The sequence below is a fragment of the Oryzias melastigma genome, linkage group LG12, assembly GCF_002922805.2.
Source record: "Oryzias melastigma strain HK-1 linkage group LG12, ASM292280v2, whole genome shotgun sequence".
Taxonomy (NCBI): Eukaryota; Metazoa; Chordata; class Actinopteri; order Beloniformes; family Adrianichthyidae; genus Oryzias; species Oryzias melastigma.
This window is the reverse complement of record NC_050523.1, coordinates 27,032,829-27,057,434: the sequence shown is the minus strand read 5'-3', so window position 1 is coordinate 27,057,434 and position 24,606 is coordinate 27,032,829. Positions and strand designations below refer to the sequence as shown.

General features: G+C 39.2%; 1 protein-coding gene across 3 annotated transcripts; it reads left to right on the top strand.

The window, feature by feature from the left end:
• Positions 1–802: 802 nt before the first annotated feature.
• Positions 803–24,606, top strand: LOC112140334 (endophilin-B2). 3 transcript variants are annotated; one of them, XM_024263238.2, is made up of 12 exons: positions 804–1,264; positions 3,675–3,816; positions 5,825–5,836; positions 8,577–8,705; positions 10,481–10,614; positions 10,695–10,787; positions 11,904–11,966; positions 13,448–13,471; positions 13,546–13,635; positions 19,220–19,320; positions 19,433–19,649; positions 23,764–24,606. In XM_024263238.2, exons 1-12 carry the CDS (start codon positions 1,202–1,204, stop codon positions 23,869–23,871), a joined length of 1,176 nt encoding a protein of 391 aa, XP_024119006.1. In that variant the 5' UTR covers positions 804–1,201; the 3' UTR covers positions 23,872–24,606. The 3 variants fall into 3 exon arrangements, with proteins under 3 accessions (XP_024119008.1, XP_024119006.1, XP_024119007.1); XM_024263240.2 differs by lacking the exon at positions 13,448–13,471 and having other exon boundaries at positions 803–1,264; XM_024263239.2 differs by lacking the exon at positions 5,825–5,836.

Sequence of the window (24,606 nt, the reverse complement as noted above, 5' to 3'; positions counted from 1 at the left end):
TGATATGAAAGATCTACAACATGCTGGAACGTTTTTGTATTGAGGCAAAAAAGAGCACCTGCAGACATCACTGTTCTGCTGAGTAATGTTTTCCTTATCTCACGAGCTTCTACACAAATAACATTTGAGCCAATATTATATTTGATGGCCTTAAACCAGGGGTCACCAACCTAAAAGACAAATACTTTATAGATTAAAAACATAAAAGGGAAAAAAACTTAGAGATAAAAAAAATGAAAGAAAAACTTCAGAGGTTAAAAACATTAAAGAGAAAAACATCAGATATTAAAAAAATAAAACATAAAATAAAAACACTTCAGAGGTAAAAACAAAACACGAAAACATCAAAGGTTAAAAAATTAAACAGAAAAAACTTCAAAGGTAAAAACATAAATGCTTAAACCACACAAGCTAAAAGACAAGAACATGTATCACATAAAACAATCACTTCAACCCCAAATAAAAACGGGTTCAGCTAAAATACTTAACAAAATAAAAGGTTTTTAGAGCTAGAATAGCAGATCTTGCTTGTGGTTTAGATCATGATTTTAGTTCAAGTTCAAGTTTTTACTGCCTATCTTGTTTTCTATGCAAAATACAAATTGAAACAATTATATGTTTCTGTACTTTTCCCTACAGGTGACTATAACAGTCTGGATATTCACTTAAAGCTCTATTAAAGCTAATAACTTCAAAAGAACTCCCAAAACTCAAACATAGAGTTTATTATGTTTTTGGAGAATCAATTCGTCCAAGTTAAGAAAAACTTTGAAGTTACATTGAATCAAAGAACGCTGGAGCTCTGGTGTTAAAAGGTAAAACTCCAAATGAATCAGAACAGATGATGGACAGGAAATGACCCCGCCCCCCTCGGAGGTCGTGAATTATAAATGAAACAGTAAACCTCTGATAACCAGAGTGTTGGTGGATTCATTGAGGCTGTAAAGTTAACGCCTCCGGTGGTCTTCAGAAGAGCAGAGGTTCTGGTTCTTCCTGGTTTGGGTCACATTCAGGAGAAGGCGGTGGGCGCTTGTCACTGTCCCCCCTCCCCTCCCGGGCGGGCGGTGCTGCGGTCCCTTTAAGCGCAGGTCGCTCAGAGGATTTCCGAGCGACGTTCGGAGGATTTCGGCTCTGCTGCCTCATCTTCAGCCCCTCTGACCGCGAGGATTCCTCCGCGAGCTGCGTGAACCGAACCCCCGTCATGGACTTCAACGTGAAGAAGCTGGCCTCGGATGCGGGGGTGTTCTTCACGCGCGCCGTCCAGGTGAGCCCCCGGCCCCGGGCGCGCGCCCCCGCAGCTGCACCGTGAGATGACGGGATTTGTTGACGGTTCGCAACCGCAGGATGAGCCCCCACCCCACCACCCCCCGCAGGAGCACCTGCTTAGGGAGGGGGCGTCATCTCTGGGGGGGTTCTGCGTGGTTTTCGTGGTTGAGTCGCGCGGCTGTAAGCCGATCAAGGCTCGTGCAGCCTTCATCCATTATTGATGGCTGCGATGGAGCCCGTTAGTCACGTGACAGGGCAGACAACAAGCTTCTTCAACTTACATGCTCTTCCTCCTCACAGTCTTCTTCACTATCATGGTGTTTCTTTTGGTCATCTCTGTCTTCATCATATTTAATCAAAGTTTATCCTCCTCATCATCATTATCCTCTTCTTTGTGTCCTAGAAAATATGAGTCAGTTTTCTGTTAAAAATTCTAAAGTTTCTCTTCAGGTCTCTGAAGGGATGTCTGGGAAACAAACCTTAAAGAAACAAAGTAAACCAGAACAATAAAGTAGCTGCTGGTGGTTAGGTTTGAGTTCGACGGGAAGAGAAGAATGAAAATGTCCAGAGTTGAGATCTGTACTACAAAATTACAATTATTTTAACTAAAATAACAATTTAACTATGTATTTTTTCTCTGATTATCCAGTTATTTAAGATTATTATTTATTAATCACAATTTTAGTCTTTTTACATCCATTTAAAAGGACCATACCATGATTTTCTTCAGTTTTTCAGAGTAAACAATATCCCTCTAAATCAGGAGTCTCAGACTCAACCTCACAACAGACCCCAAAAACCCCAAAACACACCTTAGGCCCTGGGCCGAACAGGATAAACATTTATTGAACACTCTAAAAATACATTTTTAAACTTTAAAACTGTAAGTTTTTTTTAAGTTTAATTATGAACTAGATAATTACCTGTGATAATGCTAGTGTGGATGCTGTAAGATGAATTTGGTCCCTGAAGATGCTGAAATTGATAGCTGAAAACGGTAAACCTGATAACTAGCTAAATATTAGATAAATGCCAAATTAGACCATAAAACTTAAAAAAATAACACCAAGGTTATTCAAAACAGCTAGCATGTAGCTGAAATATTAGCTAAACTCCAAAATAACCTAAAAAATCTTAGTAAATGCCAAAATAGTTCAAAAATCTAGCAGAATGCCAATTTTAAAAACTTTAAAACCATATTTTTTAACATAATTATAAATAATAAAACGGCAGGAAAATTATTCCAGAATGAATCAACTTAAACCTTAAATAACTTTCAATGTTTTACTCTACATAACAAGTAATGAAAAGTCTGAACAGTGAAATAGTTCCCGTCTAAATCTGAATAAGTGTGTTTATACTACTGTTGGCGCTGAAAGTCGATCATATCTGGATACAGTCACCTGATTGAGGATCCTCTCGTTCAGCTTTTGAGGTAATCAGAAACCAAGCAGAGGTTTCCTTCTCTCTTCAGACGCTGCAGGTGTGAACGCCGCTGTGACCTCATTGACGAGCTGGCGTCACTTTAACTCTGTCTGCTCTAGTGTTGTCTCTCCTGTGTTTCTCTTTCTGCAGATAAACACATTTTTTTCCATTTCTGCTTATAAGAAATGACGTTTCATTGACACTCCAGCAGGTGGAACTAAAATACATGTTTGAGTTCTTGAACTAAGGAAGATATTTTTTATCATTTCTATTCATTCTGCCAATAGTTTTGGTTGGTTCATTTTAAAAATATTGTATTTCAAAGAATGTTCAGACATCGTTTGTGGAAGCTTAAATATGGAGACGCATCCATTTGACCTAAAGCAGGGGGCGGCGACCTTTAACAGTAAAAGAGCCATTTGGGCTCGTTTTGGTGTTTTTGACATGTTCTTGTGGTGATTTGTCTGATGACGGAGGACATATATGCAGAAAATTAAGATTAAAGTTGAATTTCTGTATTTCTTTAATCAAATTGATTAAAAAAAAACAAAAGTTTGTAATTGTTTCATACAAGCTACAACCAATAGGCCACAAACTTCCTGCTGTGCTCCATTCTGATACATCCACTTGTAGACAAATAGATCCATGAATGTCTTCGTTTTCCTTATCTGAGCTGGAATCTGGATCAGAACTGTACTAGGCTCACTACCCGCCAGCGGTCCCGCCCACAACTCAGAGGTTAATTTCTGATTAACTCCTGCTGCTCTGCAGAAAATATGTCCTAGAAAAGCAACACCATTTTTAAAATTTAAGCTAAAAACACTGTAATCATAGTAAAAAAAAAAACCACTGGGAACATTTTAAAAATGGATCAAAAGATGATCGGAATGGTCCTTTCTGGTTTTTATTGTGGTTCCTCTGGGCTGCACGGGAATGTTACTGTTTCTGGAAACCACCGTCTGACTTTTCTTCATGTGTCTCAGTTCACAGAGGAGAAGTTGGGCCAGGCGGAGAAGACGGAGCTGGATCCTCATTTAGAGAACCTGATAACTAGAGCAGACGGCACCAAGAACTGGACGGAGAAGATCTTGAGACAGACAGAAATTCTCCTGCAGCCCAACCCCAGTAAGTCCCTCCGAGTTCCTCTAGTGACGGAGTTGCATGAATGCTGGAATCTCCAAAACTTCACTGATGCTTTCTGGATTTATTTCTGCCTGTATACTGGACCACACTAAGGTGTATTTCCACCATTGGAGCTTCATCTGAAGCACTTCATATTTTCCTAATTTCAGATGAAAATCCAGAGTCTTTCTCCTACTCTCTCTGATCACTGTAGCTGTAGCTGTCCAGTAGTGCTGCCACAAACGATTATTTTAATAGTCGACTAATCATCAATTAATTTCTCTGATAAGTCGACTAATTGGGTCATGGGCAAACTGGATGTAAAACACATCTTAACCATCATTAGCTTTAAACTGACTAAAAACTAGATATATAGAATTACCTGTGATAATGCTAGTGTGAATGCTGTAAGCTGAATTTGGCCACTGAGAATGGTAGTGCTGATAGCTGAAGATGCTGAAATTGATAGCTGAAATCGTTAAAGCTAATAGCTGAAAATGATGAAACTGAAAACTGAAATTTCTGAAGTTGATAGCTGAAATTGCTAAGGCTAATAGTTGAAAATGTTGAAGATGATAGCCAGCTAAAATATTAGTTAAATGCCAAATTAGCCTAAGAACTGAAAAAGTCTAAGTTTGCCAAAACAGCTAAAATATGAGCTAAATTCCAAAATAGTCTAAACAAATAAAAAAAGCCTAAATTAGTCAAAACAGCTAGCATGTAACAAACATATTAGCTAAACTCCAAAATAGCACAAAAAACAAACAAAAAAGCCTAAATTAGCCAGAATAGCTAGCATGTAGCTGAAATATTAGCTAAACTTCAAAATAGCCTAATAAATAGAAAACGCCTAAATTAGCCAAAATAGCTAGCTTGTAGTTGAAATATTAGCTAAACTCTAAAATAAAATAAAAAACACAACAATAAATGCCAAAATAGTTCAAAAGCTACCAAAATACCATTATAACTTTCAATTTGACTACACTCTGACTCCATATGATATAAAGTGACGACTAATCAACTATTAAATTAGGCGTCGACTGTTTTAATAGTCTATTAGTCGACTAATCGTGGCAGCTCTACTGTTCAGTAGTCTGGAAGATCCTCCTGATCTTCTAAAGTCTGTTTCATCTCCTCCCTAAAAGCCACATAGCACTCTTCCTTTTTCAACTGCCATCACTTGGTCCTCTGCTCTCTTCTCATTCATCTTCCTCACCACCAGAGTCATCCTCTGCTGTCTGGCTACACTCCTCCCTGCTATGACTTTACAGTTACTGATCTCTTTCAGATTATATCGTCCACCAAAGACCTCATCGACTTGTGTTCTCTTCTCTCCACTCTTATTTACCTCCCTATGCTCCTCTCTTCTCTGGAAAAATATCTTCACCACTGTTTCACCAAAGTCCACCAACATCTGTTCCTCTGCCTTCCTGGGCTGAACACCAAACTTCTCCATCACCTCCTCTGTTTCCCTCCTCCATGTCTACTCCAATCCCTCTCTGGACCATGGGTGCCTAAGTGGGCCGGTGGGCCGGAGAGTGTTTAGTTAAAACCCTTCCCCGCTGATTCTCTATGATGTTCCAAACTCCGTGGGTGTAATATACTTTCGACAAGCAAAAAAAAAAAGAAAAATGTATTTGGCCCACAGACCAGATTCCACACGCCGCTTTTCTCCTTCAGAATCTATTGGAATTACATTGATTGTGTTAACAATTAAAACGTTGCAGTAAATCAAAGAGCATAAACACCAGAGCTCCAGTGTTAAAGGGTTAACATAAACCCTCTGCATTTATCCATACTTGGGACACACATAGGAAAGCGTTGGGGGCACCCCCTGGTTTTACTGGTTCAGGAAGAAGATTTTTGACATGAGTTTGCTAAAAGCCGTAAAAACTGCTCCGTTTTGTTCTTCTGCATCACAGATTGACCTACTTCTATAGCAAACCGAAAAGATTCTGAATGTGTGACTCTTGGTTTTTTTGTTTGTTTGTTTTGTTCTTGCATGCTTCAGTCGACCACACAGGTGAGTTATCCTCCATTTCCTCTGACTCTGGCGAAGCTGAGAAAACCTGTAGCTTCACGCTCTAAAACATTCCCTTGTTTCTGTAGCTTCTTTTCAGAAATAACCAGATGATTTTATGCATAACTGTAAGATCTGGTGTAGAAAAGGAGAAAAATCAGAAACTCTCATTGTGTGAATGCTTTACAGCATTAGTACTTCTTCTGCTCCTTTCTGTACGTTTTTTGGCATGAAAAAAACTCAATCACACTTGCAGCGATTTATCTTTGTATCAAAACTTTCATCTCGTTCAGGAAATTACTGCTTGTGCTTTTGGTATTCATAAACTTTATAGTTTTTTTTAAATATTGAGCAAAATATCTCCCATAGGAAATGAATGAGAAATTGCTCAGATTCTTCAACTTTGTGCACTTTGAAGCTTGTGAATTTCTGCAAACTTTCAGCTAGAGACACCATTCAAACTTTAAAATGGTCAGTAACTACTGGAATTTTAGGTTAATTTGGCCTTTAGCTTTTATTTTAACAACACGCTAGCTGTTTTTGGCAAATTTAGACATGTTTCCAGTTTTCGGCTAATTTGGAGTCAAGCTAGCATTTTAGTACTTTGCTAACTGTTTTTGGCTAATTTAGACAGGTTTACATTTTTTTTGTCTAATTTGAAGCTTAGCCTACATTTTATAATCATGGTAGTTTTTTTTTTGACTAATTTAAAAAACGTGTTTAGAGCTTTTTGGCTACTTTGGAGTTTAGCTGACATTTTAACATTAAGCTAGCTGTTTTTTTTGGTTAAGTTAGACATGTTTCCAGTTTTTTTTTTGGCTAATTTGACATTTTGCTATGATTTTTGCAAGCTTTCAGCATTTTCAGCTAACTGCTCTGACTTTTTTAATGCAGGTGTATATTCTGTAGGCAGCATTCACACCTGCGTTATAATCGGTAAAGCTATATAGATATATTTTATATAGTTTATTTTGACTTTCATGTTGCACAAAAGAATATGAAGATGTGGAGAAATGTCATGTTTTGTCTGGTTGAGTTTTAGGTCTCCGTGAACCAAAAACATTAATTGTGGAGCCAGGTTTAAAGAAAAAAAAATGTAAATATAACTTTAATAGCAACATTTTTAAATAGATTTTTTAAAATCTGTATTTCTTATATTGTTTTTTTCTTTTGGGACAGAAAGTCTGTTCTTGAAAGTGAGTTTCAGCATTTTGATTATTTCTTGTTCCACTTTTGTTCTGTTTATAACACATATGTTAAAGGAAAATAGGAATTTGACAAATTCTTGTATGGAATCAAGACTTATTAAATCTGATGCCAGATGATTTGGGAATTCTACGCCGTGACCTTGATGTTCCAGCTCTGAATGTCTGACTTCATCATTTCTACCAGGAGCTTTGACAGTTCTTGCTTGTCCACGGTATCTTCGGATCTTCTGGGTTTGTGTCACCACAACAGGTCCTCCTCCTCCTCCTCCTCCTCCTCCTCGGCATGTCTTTGTAATGTGAGCAGCGCGTGCTCACACGCTGTCCTGCTGAAAAATGCATGGACATCCCTTTAATGGCTCGCACTCGGGCTCTGGACCAGCTGCTCGTCGGTCTGGAGGATTCCTATTCTGCCTATAACATTTAGATGTTTCTGCTGCTTTGCTCCTCAGAGCTGACATGTGTTGAAACCACGGAGAACCTGTTCAGCATTAGTTACATGTGAGATCAGACGGATTATTTCTGTTAGAAACAGCAAAAATCTCCCGAGTGAACCGGCTAGAGTGAGGATCGTCCTGTCGGTTCTCTGCATTTTCATACATTTATCATAAATAAGGTTGTTTTTGTCTTCAGTCATTTAGAAAACAGTGTTTATGTTTTATAAGGATAAACAATTTGCCTGTTTGTTTGTTGGCCAATCAGAATAAGAAACCTTTTATAATGGGCGGGGCATCTCCTAAGATGTCATGTTTTATTTAACATAAGAGTTCCACAGTTTTATCATTTGCTAGTTAACTATAAACGCTTCTTTTCATCCAAATTTATTTTAAAAAATAAATTTTAAAAAATGTAATTTCAATTCATTATTATTTGTAAATATATGTTCATATATTTTACATTTTGTTACCTTTATATATATTTTAAGATAATTATTTTTTATTATTTATAATAAATGTAATATTTAAAAATAATAAATTGGACATTAAGTGGACAGAGAGCACAGAGGAGTTCAGTGAAGATTTGAGCTTTCAGTCGAATCTTTTACGTGTTTCAACTTTTAAGATTCAGAAAAAACAGATGCACTGACCTCAGAAGCTATTAGACCGTTTTTTATCTGCTCTGTTATTTACAATTGTTCTCAAGATATTTATTATAATTTCAAATCTATTCATTTGAACATTTGAAATTATTCTGATTTTTTTTTGGTGGTATTTTTATAAAGGGTCATAGGATCGTGTCTTTTGCACTAAGCAGACTTCATATAATTTGTTTAAGGATGAGGAAATATTATTCTTTTTAGGTTTAGAGCAAAGTGTTCAATTTAAGATTCTTTAGATCACGTTTCTCCTGAAATGAATCGGCCCTCCCTTCTGTCTTCTGTTATCATTTAGATTTCAGGATTCATGTGTTCAGAAAATGTTCTTCCCGATGAAACTGGTCCGGTTCTGATCCGGTCCAACTCTCTTCCTCCAAACCTGAGTCAGAGATGCCCGTCGTTTTAGCAGGTGTTTAAGTTCTAAGCTGCTTCTATCATTCAGGCGCTCGAATCGAGGAGTTCATCTACGACAAACTGGACAAGAAGCTGCCGTCCCGGATGACCAACGCGGAGCTGCTGGGTCAGTACATGCTGGACGCGGCCAAGGAGTTCGGAGCAGACTCTCCGTACGGTGAGCAGGAAGCATCCAGAACATTTGGAAGTGTCCCGATGTTGCTCCTCAGGTTTCAGGTGATTTCTGAGGGTTCTGTGTCTTACGGCCATCATTGAGCTGAATCAGAATTATTTCTGAGAGCGCCGTAACTTCAACTGTTAAGCCTCACGCCAGCAGGTTGGAGCTGCTGCAGAAGCTGTCTGTCATTTTGGCAAGCCTTCTTCACCAGTCCTCAAATCAGCCTTCCTGATACAGTCCTAGAAGTCTCTGCATATTTTCTGCAGGCATACCTGGAGGGTTCTCATCATCAGCCAAGAAGAACAGCAGGAAATGCTGATGGCAGCAGTCAGGATCACTTCCAGAAAACCGTTTAGACACACAGACAGCATGAAGAAATGACGCATCGTCATGGATTCCTGCAATGATTTGGGATTTTGCTCATACGATTCCGTAACCGTCAGGGAAATCCCACCAGCAGCCCTTCATGCTCTGTTTTCTTAATGCATGCTTTTTCTATCCGACCTCTCTCAGAAAAAACAAAAAAGTTTCTGTGTCTGGTTCACCTCTAATGAACACTAGGTTTAACAAAGGAAGAGCACTCAGGGCTCACATGTTCCTGTGGAATAACTTCCTGTCAGCGTAAAGAAGACCCTCTAATGTTCCTCCTTTATGGATCCTTATGAACACTGGAGAAGCAGAGAGTTTCAAGGCTGATAGTAAAGAAATAGAATATCAACTTTTTAATTACAAGCAATGATCTGATTCTAAAAAAATATATAAATCTTTTTTTTAACTGTTAAAACAGCTTTACTGTCAGAATTTATCACTTTTATACCTTATACCAGGGGTGTCAAAATCCAAAACACACCTTAGTTCGCGGGCCGAACAGGATAAACATTTATTGAACACTAAAACTAAAGTTTTTAAACATTCTAAAACCGTAACTTTTTTTTACAAAATAACAAACTACAGTTTACCTGCAATAATTCTAGTGTGAATGCTGTTAGCTGAATGTGCCCGCTAAAGATGCTAGTGCTGATAGCTGAAGATGCTGAAATTCATATCAAACGCTAAAGCTGATAGCCTGTGAAAATATTGGCTAAATCCCAAATTAGCCTAAAAAAACTTAAGTTAGCCAAAACAGCTTGCATGTAGCTGAAAAAATAGCTAAATTTCAAAATATTCTACAAAAACTGAAAAAAGCTTAAATTAGTGAAAACAGCTAACGTGTATATATTAGCCTAACTCCAAAACAGCTAAAAAAATAAAAATAAACAAAAAGGCCTAAATTAGCCGAACAGCTAGCATGTAACTGAAATATTAGCTAAACGCTAAAATATGCTAAAACATGTCAATAAATGCCAAAATATTCCAAAAAGTTAGAAGAATACCAATTTTGAAAACTTTAAAACCATAACTGTTTAACATAGTTATGAATAATTCAAATTGAGGAATATTATTCCAGAATAAATCAACTTAAACCTTAAATAACTTTCAATATTTTACTATTGAATTTTACTCTCCATTAAAATATATTTTGCCAAAATTATGCAAGTTAGAAATTATAGCAAAAATAAAATTGGGCTATTAATAATAAATAAAATGATCTGGAGTGACTTGTGCACATGTGCCTTATCCAGTTAAATTCATTAGTTGTTTTGAAAATACTTTTAAAAACCAAACTCATTTAAGATTAAACTCTAAGAATAGAATGCAGTCTTCAGCCTTCCCTCCTCCTCCTCATCTTCATCCTCAGAGCCTGTGTGAATGACTGTTTATCTGACTGACCACAGGCAGCACCTTGATCACCGTTGGGGAGTACCAGAGGAGGCTGGGGGGGGCCGAGCGAGAGTTCATGCAGACCTCAGCGGCCGCTTTCCTTTCTCCTCTACGCAACTTCCTGGAGGGAGACTGGAGGACCATCTCGGTAAGGCTCTGCGGGCGTCCATGTGAGCCCAGTTGCTCGTGCACGTGAGCTTCTCTCCTCACACCTGGTTTCTGTGGCAGAAAGAGAAGCGGCTTCTGGAGAACCGACGGCTGGATCTCGACATCTGCAAAGCTCGCTTGAAGAAAGCCAAGCAGGCCGAGGCAAAAGCTGCGGTGAGTCCAGCCTCCACGTCTGTGTTCCTGTTTACGAGAACTGGACTGAGTGACTCCTCCCCCTGGTGTTCCAAACAGGAAGTTCCCGCTGGTTCCAAGAAGCCAAAATCCCATAGAGTTCTATAGAGAAATAAACTACTATTACTCATTCTACAAGTCAGAATAAACATTCTCTCTCTGATACATTTTTTTAACATGTTCTTGATTATCCTTTTTTTTTGTAATACAAGTATTAACGGACCAATCAGAAGCATCGATAAAGCATGCGGTCTTACGTAAAACGTTCTCAACGTTTGACAGATTCTTCCGAACCTGCTATCAAGAGGAAGGGGCGTGGCCTTCCAACAAGCTCACTCCTGATTGATGAGAGTGGTTGCCATAGAAACAATGACTCGGACCAATTTCGACCAATCGGTGCTCACTGATGATTTTTGGTTCTAATATGGCAGCGTCCGTACTGTGGAAAAATGGCGACTAAATTGACTTCATTTTGTTGATGCTGGAAGTAAAGTATAGTACGTCACTCACTCAGTCCAGTTCTCTTACACAGTCAATGGTTGCTTTCCTCCTCCCCCTCTCTGGGTCAGAAACAAATCCATTATTGACGCTGAATTTACACTGACTAACCAGTAGGGGGGGGGAATTCTTCACAGTTTTTCATTGTTTCCAGGCAGTTTCAGTGAAGCAGATTCCAACAGAATCTGACCACAGAAAAAGAATATGGCGCTCAAAAATTATTATCCGGAAGTCCCTCCCCCTGCCGATGCCGCAAAAAAAATATAAAAATTTGCGCCTGAAATCATTGGCCGGAAGTCCTTTAATGGAACCTCAAGTTTTAAGCTTTCAACCTTTTTTCCCTTTGACCTACCTTAACTACTTACGTAATCAGATAATTTTCAGAAGTTTGCATGAAAGCCCTTCAAGCTAAAACAAACCCAGCATAGAGGTGTTTCAACCACAAGTTTTGGTTCTCATATGTGGGCGGGGTTAATTATGTCATGGTTAGAACAAAGATGGACGGATCAGCCTCTCCTCTCACATAAAGATGAATCAAACTGAATGTCCTCTCGGACATTCTCTGTCTTTGATCACACCATTTCTTCTTCCTCTTTCTAGGCAGCCCCAGATTTTCAGGAGACCAGGCCTCGAAATTACGTCCTTTCTGCCAGCGCCTCCGCGGTAAGCAGCGTCACGGGGACTGATCCGTTCACTTCCTGCTGGTTCTGCTGCTGCTCAATGCTCCACATCTAATATTCTATTCGCCAGTTAATACAAAATATTTAACACAGTGTAACTTTTCTACCATTAACACGATAATTCCAGTAGATTAGAAGTGGCATGGGATGCTTTTCTCCTTCAGAATCTTCTGGAATTATCATGTTGGTAGTTGAAAAGTTACAGTAAATCAAAGAACATAAACATCAAGCAACAGATCATGAAACAAATGTCAGGAGAATTGGGCTGAGAACATCTAAACCACAAGTCTCAAAGTCAAGGCCCGGGGGCCGGATCCGGTCCTCCAGATCATTTTATTTTATTAATGGCCCGATGTTATCTTACGCTTACTTCTAATTTTGACAAAATATATCTTTAAGGAGAGTAAAATATTGAAAGTCATTTACGGTTCAAGTTGGTTTATTCTGGAATAATATCCCTGCCTTTTTATTATTCATATCTGTGTTAAAAAGTTACGGTTTTAAAGTTTTAAAAATTTTCATCATGCTATCTTTTGGGACTATTTTTAAGGTTGTTTTGGAGTTAAGCTAATATTTCAGCTTCATGGTAGCTGTTTTGGCTAATTTAGACTTTTTTCCATTTTTTAGGTTATTTTGGAGTTGTTACTTTTTCCGCTACATGCTAGCTTTTTTGCTAATTTAGGCTTTTAAAAGTTTTTAGGCCGTTTTAAAGTTAGCAATATTTTCAGCTACATGCTAGCTTAACCCCCTTGTGCGATTGAGTTTGACACCCCTGTTCTAAACTGATGGTGTACACTGACATCAGGTCTGATTTATTATGAAGAGACGTCTAAGGAGGCCGGTCTCAGAGGTCTTTGAATGAATGTTCTTAAAGACTATCTTCCTTCCGCTCAAGCTGCAAAAGTTTTTCAGGTTTCATCATCAACAGGTTGAAAGAAGCTGCTGCCCAACAGTCTCAGAATTGTGTGTTTGTGTCGGTCTGCAGTGAGAGTTGTGTTTTTTTTGGTGATGCTGAGCTTGTTTCCTGAACGACTTCAGAGCGGCTGGGAGAGCTGGGACGTGGCGCCTGATTCCTCTGCCGGCGCGCAGATGAAGGTCGGACTCTTCCTTCCAGCAGAGGATAGCCTGAGTGTGGCTGTGTGTTTGTGGTAGAGCAGATGTTGTGTAGCAGCTGCACCCACCATTCCCTCACAGTCAATTTCTAGTCACGAGTTATCAAGTTTGGAAACATAAAAACAGCCAGAAACAAAGTATCTGTTCCATCCTCACCGTGACGTTGAGATAGAAACGGCGATGTTTCAGAATCTGGATCACTTCTTCCTGTTTCAGAAGTTTGACAGAAGACGGTCAAAGAGACAGGAAGTTCTGATGCACTGTACTGGTCTGGTTTGACGGTTTGACAGCTGAATGTTTGGTGTTGTGGTAATCTGCGTTTCTGGTCTCCTCCCCTCTGCTGCCTCTCAGCTGCTCAGTGAGGAAGTGGACAAAGTGAGTATCCTGTCTCTGCCATGCGCGTTTGTGCGTCTTTTCCGGCTGTTTCCTGAATGCCTGTTTCCTCCCAGGCGGAGCACGAGCTTCGAGTGGCTCAGACGGAGTTTGACCGGCAGGCGGAGGTGACCAGGCTTCTCCTGGAGGGCATCAGCAGCACGCACGTGAGTGCTGGCCGCCTCACTCAAATAGAGCTGCCACAAATGATTAGTTCAATAGCCGACAATTGCAGATTAGTTTTTTCAATTAGTCGAGTAATTGGGTCATACGTAAACTGGATGCAAAACACATCTTAACCATCACTAGCTTTAAACTAACTAAAAACAAAGACAAGTAGGATGATAGTTTATTAAACTATCAATGAATCGTGCAGCTTCTTTCCTTCATTAGTTTCTGGTATTAAAACAAGATTAAACCAAATGAGGTTAGGATGTAAAACAAGGACCTACTTCTCACTAAAGATAAAGTTTTGGTCTCACTGACACAAATATAACAAAAGTGCATTTTAACTGTGTTCACTTTCACTGCACTATGGCCCGATCCGAATACTCCCCTTCTCCCTCTCCCTTAGCCCTTCCCCTTTGTTTCTCCCTCCGTGCTTGCTCCAAACGAAGGGTGATGGAAAAAAATAGTGTCTAATGTTTCAGACGTGACTTCCGTTCAATGACTTCATCAACATCGCCGGTCTGCTAGCACTAGCACTGCGCTTCCAGCGGTTGAATATCCAGAACAACAGCGTTTTTATAACTTTAAAAAGGTCATGCTACAACATAAAGTCATTACTTACATTTAAATGTAAACATCTGTGGTTCAGAGCGCACCAAAGCGAAGAAAAGCGCTTCTTCGCGCAACGCGGTTTACTCTCGCAATAGCAGACTTTGGACCCCTCTGTTCGGAGTGAGAAACTTAAAAAATAATAATTCCGGACACGACTTCGACTTCAACTGCCACTCCAAATCAAAGCTGAGGGCTAAGGGAGAGGAGAAGGGGAGTATTCCGATCGGGCCTATGACTCTATAAACTGCACTATGACCCTATATACTACACTATGACCCTATATACTACTCTAAAACCCTATATACTACACTATGACCCTATATACTACACTATGACTCTATAAACTACTCTATGACCCTATGAACTACACTGTAACCCTATATACTACACTATGACCTTATATACTACTCTATGACCCTATATACTACACCATGACTCTATATACTACTCTACGACCCTATCTACTACACTATGACCCTATATACTACACTATGACCTTATATACAACTATATACCTAAATACATGACACTATGACATCTATACTTCACTATGACTCTATATACTGCACTATGACCCTATATACTACACTATGACTCTATATACTACACCATGACTGTATAAACTACTCCATGACCCTATATACTACACTATGGCCCTATATACTACAGTATGACTCTATAAACTACACTATGACCCTATATACTACACTATAACTCTAAATACAACACTATGACTCTATATACTACAGTATGACTCTAAAAACTACACTATGACCCTATATACTACAGTATGACTCTATAAACTACACTATTACCCTATAAACTACACTATGACTCTATATACTACACTATGATTCCATAAACTACTTTATGACCCTATATACTACACTATAACCCTATATACTACACTATGACCGTATATACTACTCTATGACCGTATATACTACACCATGACCCTATATACTACTCTATGACCCTATCTACTACACTATGACCCTATATACTACACTATGACTCTATAAACCACTCTATGACCCTATATACTACACTATGACCCTATATACAACTATATACATCTACTCTATGACCTTATATACAACTATATACCTAAATACATGACACCATGACCCTCTATACTACACTATGACTCTATAAACTGCACTATGACTCTATATACTACAGTATGACTCTATATACTACAGTATGACTCTATAAACTACACTATGACCCTATATACTACACTATGACTCTATAAACCACTCTATGACCCTATATACTACACTATGACCCTATATACAACTACTCTATGACCTTATATACAACTATATACCTAAATACATGACACCATGACCCTCTATACTACACTATGACTCTATATACTACAGTATGACTCTATATACTACAGTATGACTCTATAAACTACACTATTACCCCATATACTACACTATGACTCTATATGCTACACTATGACTGTATAAACTTCTCCATGACCCTATAAACTACACTATGACCCTATATACTACACTATGAATCTATATGCTACACTATGACTGTATAAACTTCTCCATGACCCTATAAACTACTCTATGACCCTATATACAACTATATACCTAAATACATGACACTATTACTCTCTACACTACACTATGACTCTATATAATACAGTATGACTCTATAAACTACACTATGACCTTATATACTAAGCTATAACTCTATATACTACAACTACACCATGAATGTATAAACTACTCCATGACCCTATATACTACAGTATGACTCTATAAACTACACTATGACTCTATATACTACAGTATGACTCTATAAACTACACTATGACCCTATACACTACACTATGACTCTATATAATACATTATAACTCTATAAACTACATTATGACTCTATATACTACAGTATGGCTCAATAGAATTCCAAACTGTATGAGGCTCTTGCTCGATGCAGGAAAGTTAGCATTTCTACTTGTCTTGCAGAAAGACATGACACTATGACCCTCTATACTACAGTATGACTCTATAAAGTACACTATGACTCTATATACTACAGTATGGCTGTATAAACTACACTATGACCCTATATACTACACTATGACTCTATATGCTACACTATGACTGTATAAACTTCTCCATGACCCTATAAACTACACTATGACCCTATATACTACAATATGAGTCTAGATACTACAGTATTACTCTATAAACTACATTATGACCCTACATACTACACTATAACTCTATATACTACACTATGACTGTATAAACTACTCCATGACCCTATATACTACACTATGACTCTATATACTACAGTATGACTCTATAAACTACACTATGACCCTATATACTACACTATGACTCTATATAATACACTATGACTCTATAAACTACATTATGACTCTATATACTACAGTATGGCTCAATAGAATTCCAAACTCTTTGAGGCTCTTGCTCGATGCAGGAAAGTTAGCATTTCTACTTGTCTTGCAGAAAGACATGACACTATGACCCTCTATACTACAGTATGACTCTATAAACTACACTATGACTCTATATACTACAGTATGACTGTATAAACTACACTATGACCCTATATACTACACTATGACTCTATATGCTACACTATGACTGTATAAACTTCTCCATGACCCTATAAACTACACTATGACCCTATATACTACAATATGAGTCTAGATACTACAGTATTACTCTATAAACTACATTATGACCCTACATACTACACTATAACTCTATATACTACACTATGACTGTATAAACTACTCCATGACCCTATATACTACACTATGACTCTATATACTACAGTATGACTCTATAAACTACACTATGACCCTATATACTACACTATGACTCTATATAATACACTATGACTCTATAAACTACATTATGACTCTATATACTACAGTATGGCTCAATAGAATTCCAAACTGTATGAGGCTCTTGCTCGATGCAGGAAAGTTAGCATTTCTACTTGTCTTGCAGAAAGACATGACACTATGACCCTCTATACTACACTATGACTGTATATACTACACCATGACTCTATATACTATAGTATGACTCTATAAACTACACTATGACCCTATATACTACACTATGACTCTATATGCTACACTATGACTGTATAAACGTCTCCATGACCCTATAAACAACACTATGACTCTATATACTACACTATGAATCTATATGCTACACTATGACTTCATAAACTTCTCCATGACCCTATAAACTACTCTATGACCCTATATACAACTATATACCTAAATACATGACACTATGACCCACTACACTACGCTATGACTCTATATACTACAACATGACTCTATAAACTACACTATGACCCTATATACTACACTATAACTCTATATACTACAGTATGACTCTATAAACTGTACTATGACCTTATATACTACACTTTAACTCTATATACTACACTATGAATGTATAAACTACTCCATGACCCTATATACTACAGTATGACTCTATAAACTACACTATGAGTCTATATACTACAGTATGACTCTATAAACTACACTATGACCCTATATACTATAATATGACTCTATATAATACACTATGACTCTATAAACTACATTATGACTCTATATACTACAGTATGGCTCAATAGAATTCCAAACTGTATGAGGCTCTTGCTCGATGCAGGAAAGTTAGCATTTCTACTTGTCTTGCAGAAAGACATGACACTATGACCCTCTATACTACGCTATGACTGTATATACTACATTATGACTGTATATACTACACTATGACTTTATATACTACAGTATGACTCTATAAACTACACTATGACCCTATATACTACACTATGACTCTTTTTGCTACACTGTGACTGTATAAACTTCTCCATGACCCTATAAACTACACTATGACCCTATATACTACACTATGACTCTATACAATACATTATAACTCTATAAACTACATTATAACTCTATATACTACAGTATGGCTCAATAGAATTCCAAACTGTATGAGGCTCTTGCTCGATGCAGGAAAGTTAGCATTTCTACTTGTCTTGCAGAAAGACTTGATCTCTTTTGAGTTCAGTTGTTTTTTCAGCAGAGAAATTTCACTCTGTTGGGGTAGAAGTTGCAGGGATGCATAGAAAACATTTAGCTAGCCTTGACGGTGTGGGAAAACGCCCCTCATTTTTACTCTACCATTATAGAGCATCCTCTTTTTTTTGCTCTCTGTTTGCCCTAATGTTAGCTTAGCTAACCTAGACAATGATCCCTCTTCAGCGTTATCATCCTCAGTCACAACGTGCTTTCTCTTCATGTGTTCATGCACTCTTCTATTTTTTTACGTTAGCATGTTGTTATAGTACCTGAGTCTTCCTATAACTTCCTGTGACATCACTACTGCTTTGGTTTAGCACCACTGAACATGTGTGTCAGAGAATTGCAGACACGGCATTTGAAGGTGTGCATCGCAGTTTCGAGAGAGAAAAAAAACAACGATAAGAGGAAAAAACAAAGAAACGACTAATCGACTATTAAATTAGTGGTAGAATATTTCAATAGTCAACCGAGCTGTTGACTAATGATGGCAGCCCTAATCGCAGAACTAAGATACCTTCAGCTGTGTGTATATGTAAATATTAAAGAAAAATTGTATTTTCTGCAGAAATGTGAGTGAATGTCAGAATCTGACAATCTCTGAAGATGTTACAGAAAAGATTAAATAATTTTTAAAAATTACTTGAACTAGCTGAAGGAGCTGCAGAAAAATAATTCATGTCAAATCTGTTAAAGATTCGTGGCTTCAGGTCTGTGCTCCTACAGAGCGTCTTTAGCCGCCTCAGACAAATCCTGACGGCAGACTGTTTCCATGCAGGGTCTGATGTCAGAATAGCTGTTGTCTTCATTTTAGTTGAGCTAAAGTCTGATTCCTCTCACCCTTAGCTTCCTCTTTGTCCCCACAGCTCAACCACCTGCGCTGTCTGCAGGACTTTGCAGAAGCTCAGACCACATACTTCACTCAGTGTCATCACTACATGCAGGAGCTTCAGCGGGAGCTCCACAGGTGACGATGAACCTCCTGTAGTCCCTCAGACTGTAGGATCATCCCTTCCTTTGAATCAAATGTCGAGTCCCTTACAGGTTCTGGTGTCCTTCATTTGTTTTCTAAATGTCAGATGTGCCAACGCTGTTGGCGCCCCCCACTCATCTGTTGCAAGCTCCAACCCCGCCTTTCCATCTGAACGTTCGTCTCCCGGAGCCAGCTTCTCCTCATGTGATCCAAATCCCGGACCCCTGTCGATGGAGCCGCCGGCCACCGGCACTCGAAAGGCTAAGGTCCTGTATGACTACGACGCCCACGATGCCAGTGAGCTTTCCCTCCTAGCCGATGAGGTACGGCAAGACTTACAAAAACACTGTGTCACTGTAGGAAACTGGATGATGTTAATGATGATTGCAAAAAGTCCTGAAAGTCCACAGTGTACAAAGCTCTGTCGTGTTGGGAACATCTTGATTCCTCTGTCTGAAAAATGTCTATGCCCCAAACAAACAACATTAGCTGACTGGGGTCCACCTCTTTCTACTCAGCAGTTTAGACTGAAAGTTATGGCTCGTGGTGTGATAGGATCACTGGTCCCTGTGAACCCAGACCTCATCTTCCACTCCTAAATATGATGTAAAATGTTGGAGTTCCTCACAGGACCACTAGTGGGTGTTGTCAGAAAGAAGTGATTTTCCATTAACACTTCAATGATTTCACACCACTATTAAACAGGAGTACAGTCAGCTGCCAAAAACTTTTCCAATGTTATTTTTTTCCCTTATTTATGAGAAATTTGAGGGATTTTTAAATTATTGTTTTGATATTTTATTATCTCAGATTTGTGCATTAACGCTATCATAACTCTTCAACCATTTACGCTAATAATGTAATTCTAATGACTTATGAAGCTAATCATTTGTAATGATACAGTAGTTCAAAGACTGGAGCTAAAGCTCTGGTGTTAAAGACTTAACTGAGGAGTGCCTTTTAAATGGGTACATGGGTTGATCTATTGGTGGAATCCGTGAAACTTTCTGGTTGTGTCCAAATTCCCCCCCTAACTCCTAAAAAACTATATGGTGCGAGACTTTATTGTGGCCCGGATTTAAAAGGCAATTCTTACCTAAAGCTCATTACTTTTCTTTTGTTTTTCCAAACGCAGGATATGACGTCACTGATTTCTTAAAGTCGAAATTGAATCAACTCCAACATTTCAAGACATTTATTTATGACTCCATTGTGTTCCGATTATGAAAATGTTGATGGTTTATTAAAAAAATGCATTTAAAGATGTTTTTTTGTTGGAAATTGTTCAACCACAATGCATTGTGGTCTATATTCACTAAACGCAAAGACTTCTGGGAAATTTCTTGTGCGCTAGATTTTGGAATTAGTAGATTCCGAATGGTGAACACACTATATAGTGATTAGGGTGGGAATTCAGACATAGTCTTTATTTTTTTTTCTGCTTAATCAGCCATTTTCAGCATGTTGTTGAGGTGGGCGGAGTTAACTCCTATCAGTATGCCCCTCCCACTTCAGGTTTTAGAATTGCGTGATGTCAGAGATGATCACGTTCATGGTGGGGGTCTGTTTCTCACTTCCACTTCAGAAAGTCAGTTCTGTTTGTTTAATCAGAGCCAGCTTTTTCAGGTGTGATGAAGGTATGTCATGACATCTTCAGAGAGTTGTTGGTTTTTTTATGGAAGCTTGTTTTGGTTGTGACCCAGATGGGGTTGCTGTTGTAAACAGATTCCCATGATGCTTTCCACAGGAGATGCATGCAGTTCTGTGTCTTGTGGAGTGAGAAAGAGGAGTTTCTTGGACACTCACACCAGCGAACACAGTCCTTAGTGTTTGGTAGACTACAGTCACATGCCACCACAGGGTGAACTAAAAGCAAGTTTTTCAGCTAAATTGGTAGGTTGATGGCCACCAAGGTTTTAATCCTTGTGCTAACTTATGCGGTCCAGATGAAACATAAATCATAAAAAAAAAAAAATGACCCCACTCCCAACGTCAGCATGCCTAGGATTGCACAAGGGAAGGGTCACGAAACATTTAGAAGTTACATAGTGGAAGTCCAACGACAGGCGGATTGATAGGAGGATAACCAAGGTCTCCAAAATTGTCTGATGATCAGTCGATTTCACACTGCCCCCGTGCTGCCACCCCCCTCCCACCATCCGATGTTAGAAATTGAACAGTACCGGTAACATCCAACTTTAAACTAGGGCTGGGTATCTGTTAAAATTTCCAGAAACTATATGATTTGATTCACAAAAGCCAGAATCGATTAGATTCCGATTTTTTTTTTATATTCTTTTGATTTTATAATTAAATTAAATTTTGAGTTTACACATTTATACACATTTGCTTAGAAATACATAAATAATCTACTATATGATTTGAATATATTGATATTAATCTGATCCAGTTCACATACTGTAAATGTATTAGTAAAATACTGAGATTGTTAATATCATCCAGTGTTACATGGATTCTCTAAAGGAGAAGTTCTAACTAAAATGTTCAGATCATTAACATTGGAAACATTGTTCTGCTTCTCCTGGTGGACATTTCAGTTTGGCCACTAGGTGGTGATCGCGCTAAAGCATTACACCTTATTCCAGAAGTATAAGACAAACAGTATAAGAAAAAAAACTTATTAAGACCACAAATGGTTAATTTAAAATTCATTCATTCATTCATTCATTCATCTTCCAGACCGCTTCTTCCCTTTCGGGGTCGCGGGGGTGCCGGAGCCTATCCCGGCTACTGAAGGGCGAAGGCGGGGTACACCCTGGACAGGTCTCCAGTCTGTCTCAGGGCCTCAATCACACACCCATTCACTCTCACATTCACACCTAGGGGGAATTTAGAGTCACCAATTAACCTATGAAGCATGTTTTCGGACGGTGGGAGGAAGCCGGAGTCCCCGGTGAAAACCCACGCATGCACGGGGAGAACATGCAAACTCCACACAGAAAGGTCCCAGCCGGGAGTTGAACTGGGGCCTTCTCGCTGTGAGGCAAGAGCGCTAACCACCGCGCCACCGTGCAGCCCTTAATTTAAAATATTTCCTTAAAAGAGTTTGGAAAATTCATGTCTGTGAGTTTATGAAAATGTTTATTTAGTCACCAATGTATGTTTAGGTTGACCGAGTGTTAGCAATAGCCGTCCTATAGGAAATTCCATTAAACATTAGCATCAAGCTAGCAGATGTTAGCTTCATGTGCTAAATCAATTTATATCTTTTGTGAGTCCATTATTGACCTATTAAGCGTAAATGGATTCAAATGGATTAATCTATTTTTTTAATTTTTTTTTTTTTTTTTCAACCGAGCCCTACTTTAAACCAACAAAAAGACTATAAGGCCCAATCCGAATTGTCATGGCAAAGTTGTCAATCGACAGCTGCACGAGTTGTGTGCATCTCAAGGTGTTGTGGTAGCATCTGCATGGTCCGACATTCACCAGTGCTGCTGCACTTTGTCAATTGCTGACATAGCTGAGCAACGGGTGGGAGTGTTGACCAAAGAACTTCCTAGAGTTGACCATTCTTTTGCCAGTCCACTAACACATACCTTTAATTTTGAAAACTGCCGGCTATTTTGAAATTGAGGACACAATATTCGGATGCTACATAAGAATACATTCACACTAATGTAGAAATAAGTTTTAAAATTATGAAGTTGAAGTTCTATGTCAATAAGATCATTTACCAGGATTGACAAGTCAGCACAATGGCAGCCATCTTGGATTTTTTTGCTGGATAACGTGCTTTTCTTTTAACATTTGCCTGGAATGCCATTGGTGCCAATTTTATGTACTTGTATTACCAAATGAAAGATTCTTGTAAAAGGTTTTGGTAATCTGCCCTACTAAGAGGGGGAAAATATCTTTTTAATGTCTCGATGATGCTAGAGCCGGCAGCGTCCACACCCAGCAGCGTCTCTCTGTCTGCCAGCATATCGAGTGAGTGAGCTCCGCCACGGCAGCGAAAGTCATGAAAACGTCACGTGCTTGAAGCTGAGTTCCTGATTGGCAGATGCGATGTTGCGATCTGTCAAACTTCAGGTATTTAGATTTCGTCCAATTCGTGCCTCGCTGCTGAAATCACACGCGGGGCATCAATTCGCCTCAGAGCGCGCCTGTACCATTAACTTAACATTGGAGCTGGCCGCCTCTGCCGCGCGAATCGCGTTGGGTGTGAATGAATCTTAAAACAGGCTTTAGTTGAGCCAAGTCATGTGACCTGAGGGTTTGTTCATCTTTTCTGGGTTTAAGCCGCCATCTCCCGCTCTGAGGACGGACATTGTCCTACTGCAGTGTTCTTGACCTGACCAGGAGGTGAAAACCTTCTCCAGCCTTGTCAGATGTTGCTGTGCACCTCCACTGAGTGTGATGAACGGTGCATGTCCAGTTCTGGTATGATGAAACCCTTCCTCTCTCCTCCTGCAGCTGATCACCGTCTACACCGTCCCAGGAATGGACCCTGACTGGTTGGTTGGAGAACGAGGGAACGAGAAGGGCAAAGTCCCCGTCACTTACCTGGAGCTTCTGAGCTAATAGATAACCCCCCCCCCCCAAGCACACACACACATACACACACACATGCACCCTCACGTGCACACACAGAGGACAGCTCTGTCCCAGTGAACAGGTTCTCTGGTTGTTGGTGTGTCGACTTCGGCTCAGGTCTGAGCAGAAACCGCTGCATGGGAATGAGTTTTCTGGACTTTCTGGACTCGGTGGACTCAGAGGTTTATCATCGCGTCCCTGCAGTGTTGATTATCAGGAAGGTTTCCTCAGACGTGGGTGGATGACATGGAGAACTGCTGCTAACAGACACTGTGGGCAGAACTGTCGTTGCCGATCCCCTCATGGTCCACAGTCGGGGCTTTTTAGGATCATTCATGACACAAAAATATTTAAAAAATGTTTTCCCCGCGCCTGATGTTTGTCTCTTTGTTCACATGACGACCAAACAAACCCGTTCAGCTCTGCACCTCATCAGATCCACCAAGATTTGTTTGTGAAAACTGAACTCTTCACCCGTGGGGTCCTGGGAAAAGTGGCTGAAGCTGCTCTGTGCGTGTGCATGTGTGTGTGCATGTGTGACCTTCAGTTTGTTTACCGTGTTGTGCTCTTCTGTTGCATACATGTTGTTGTTGTGTTTTGACATTTTTTTGACTTGAAACTTTTCCGTGTCCTCGTTCCAGTTTCGGCACACTGGTGGTTTGATGTGGAGCCGGCATGCATGTGTTTCTCTGTGACTGTCTAATAAACACATACAGCCCATCA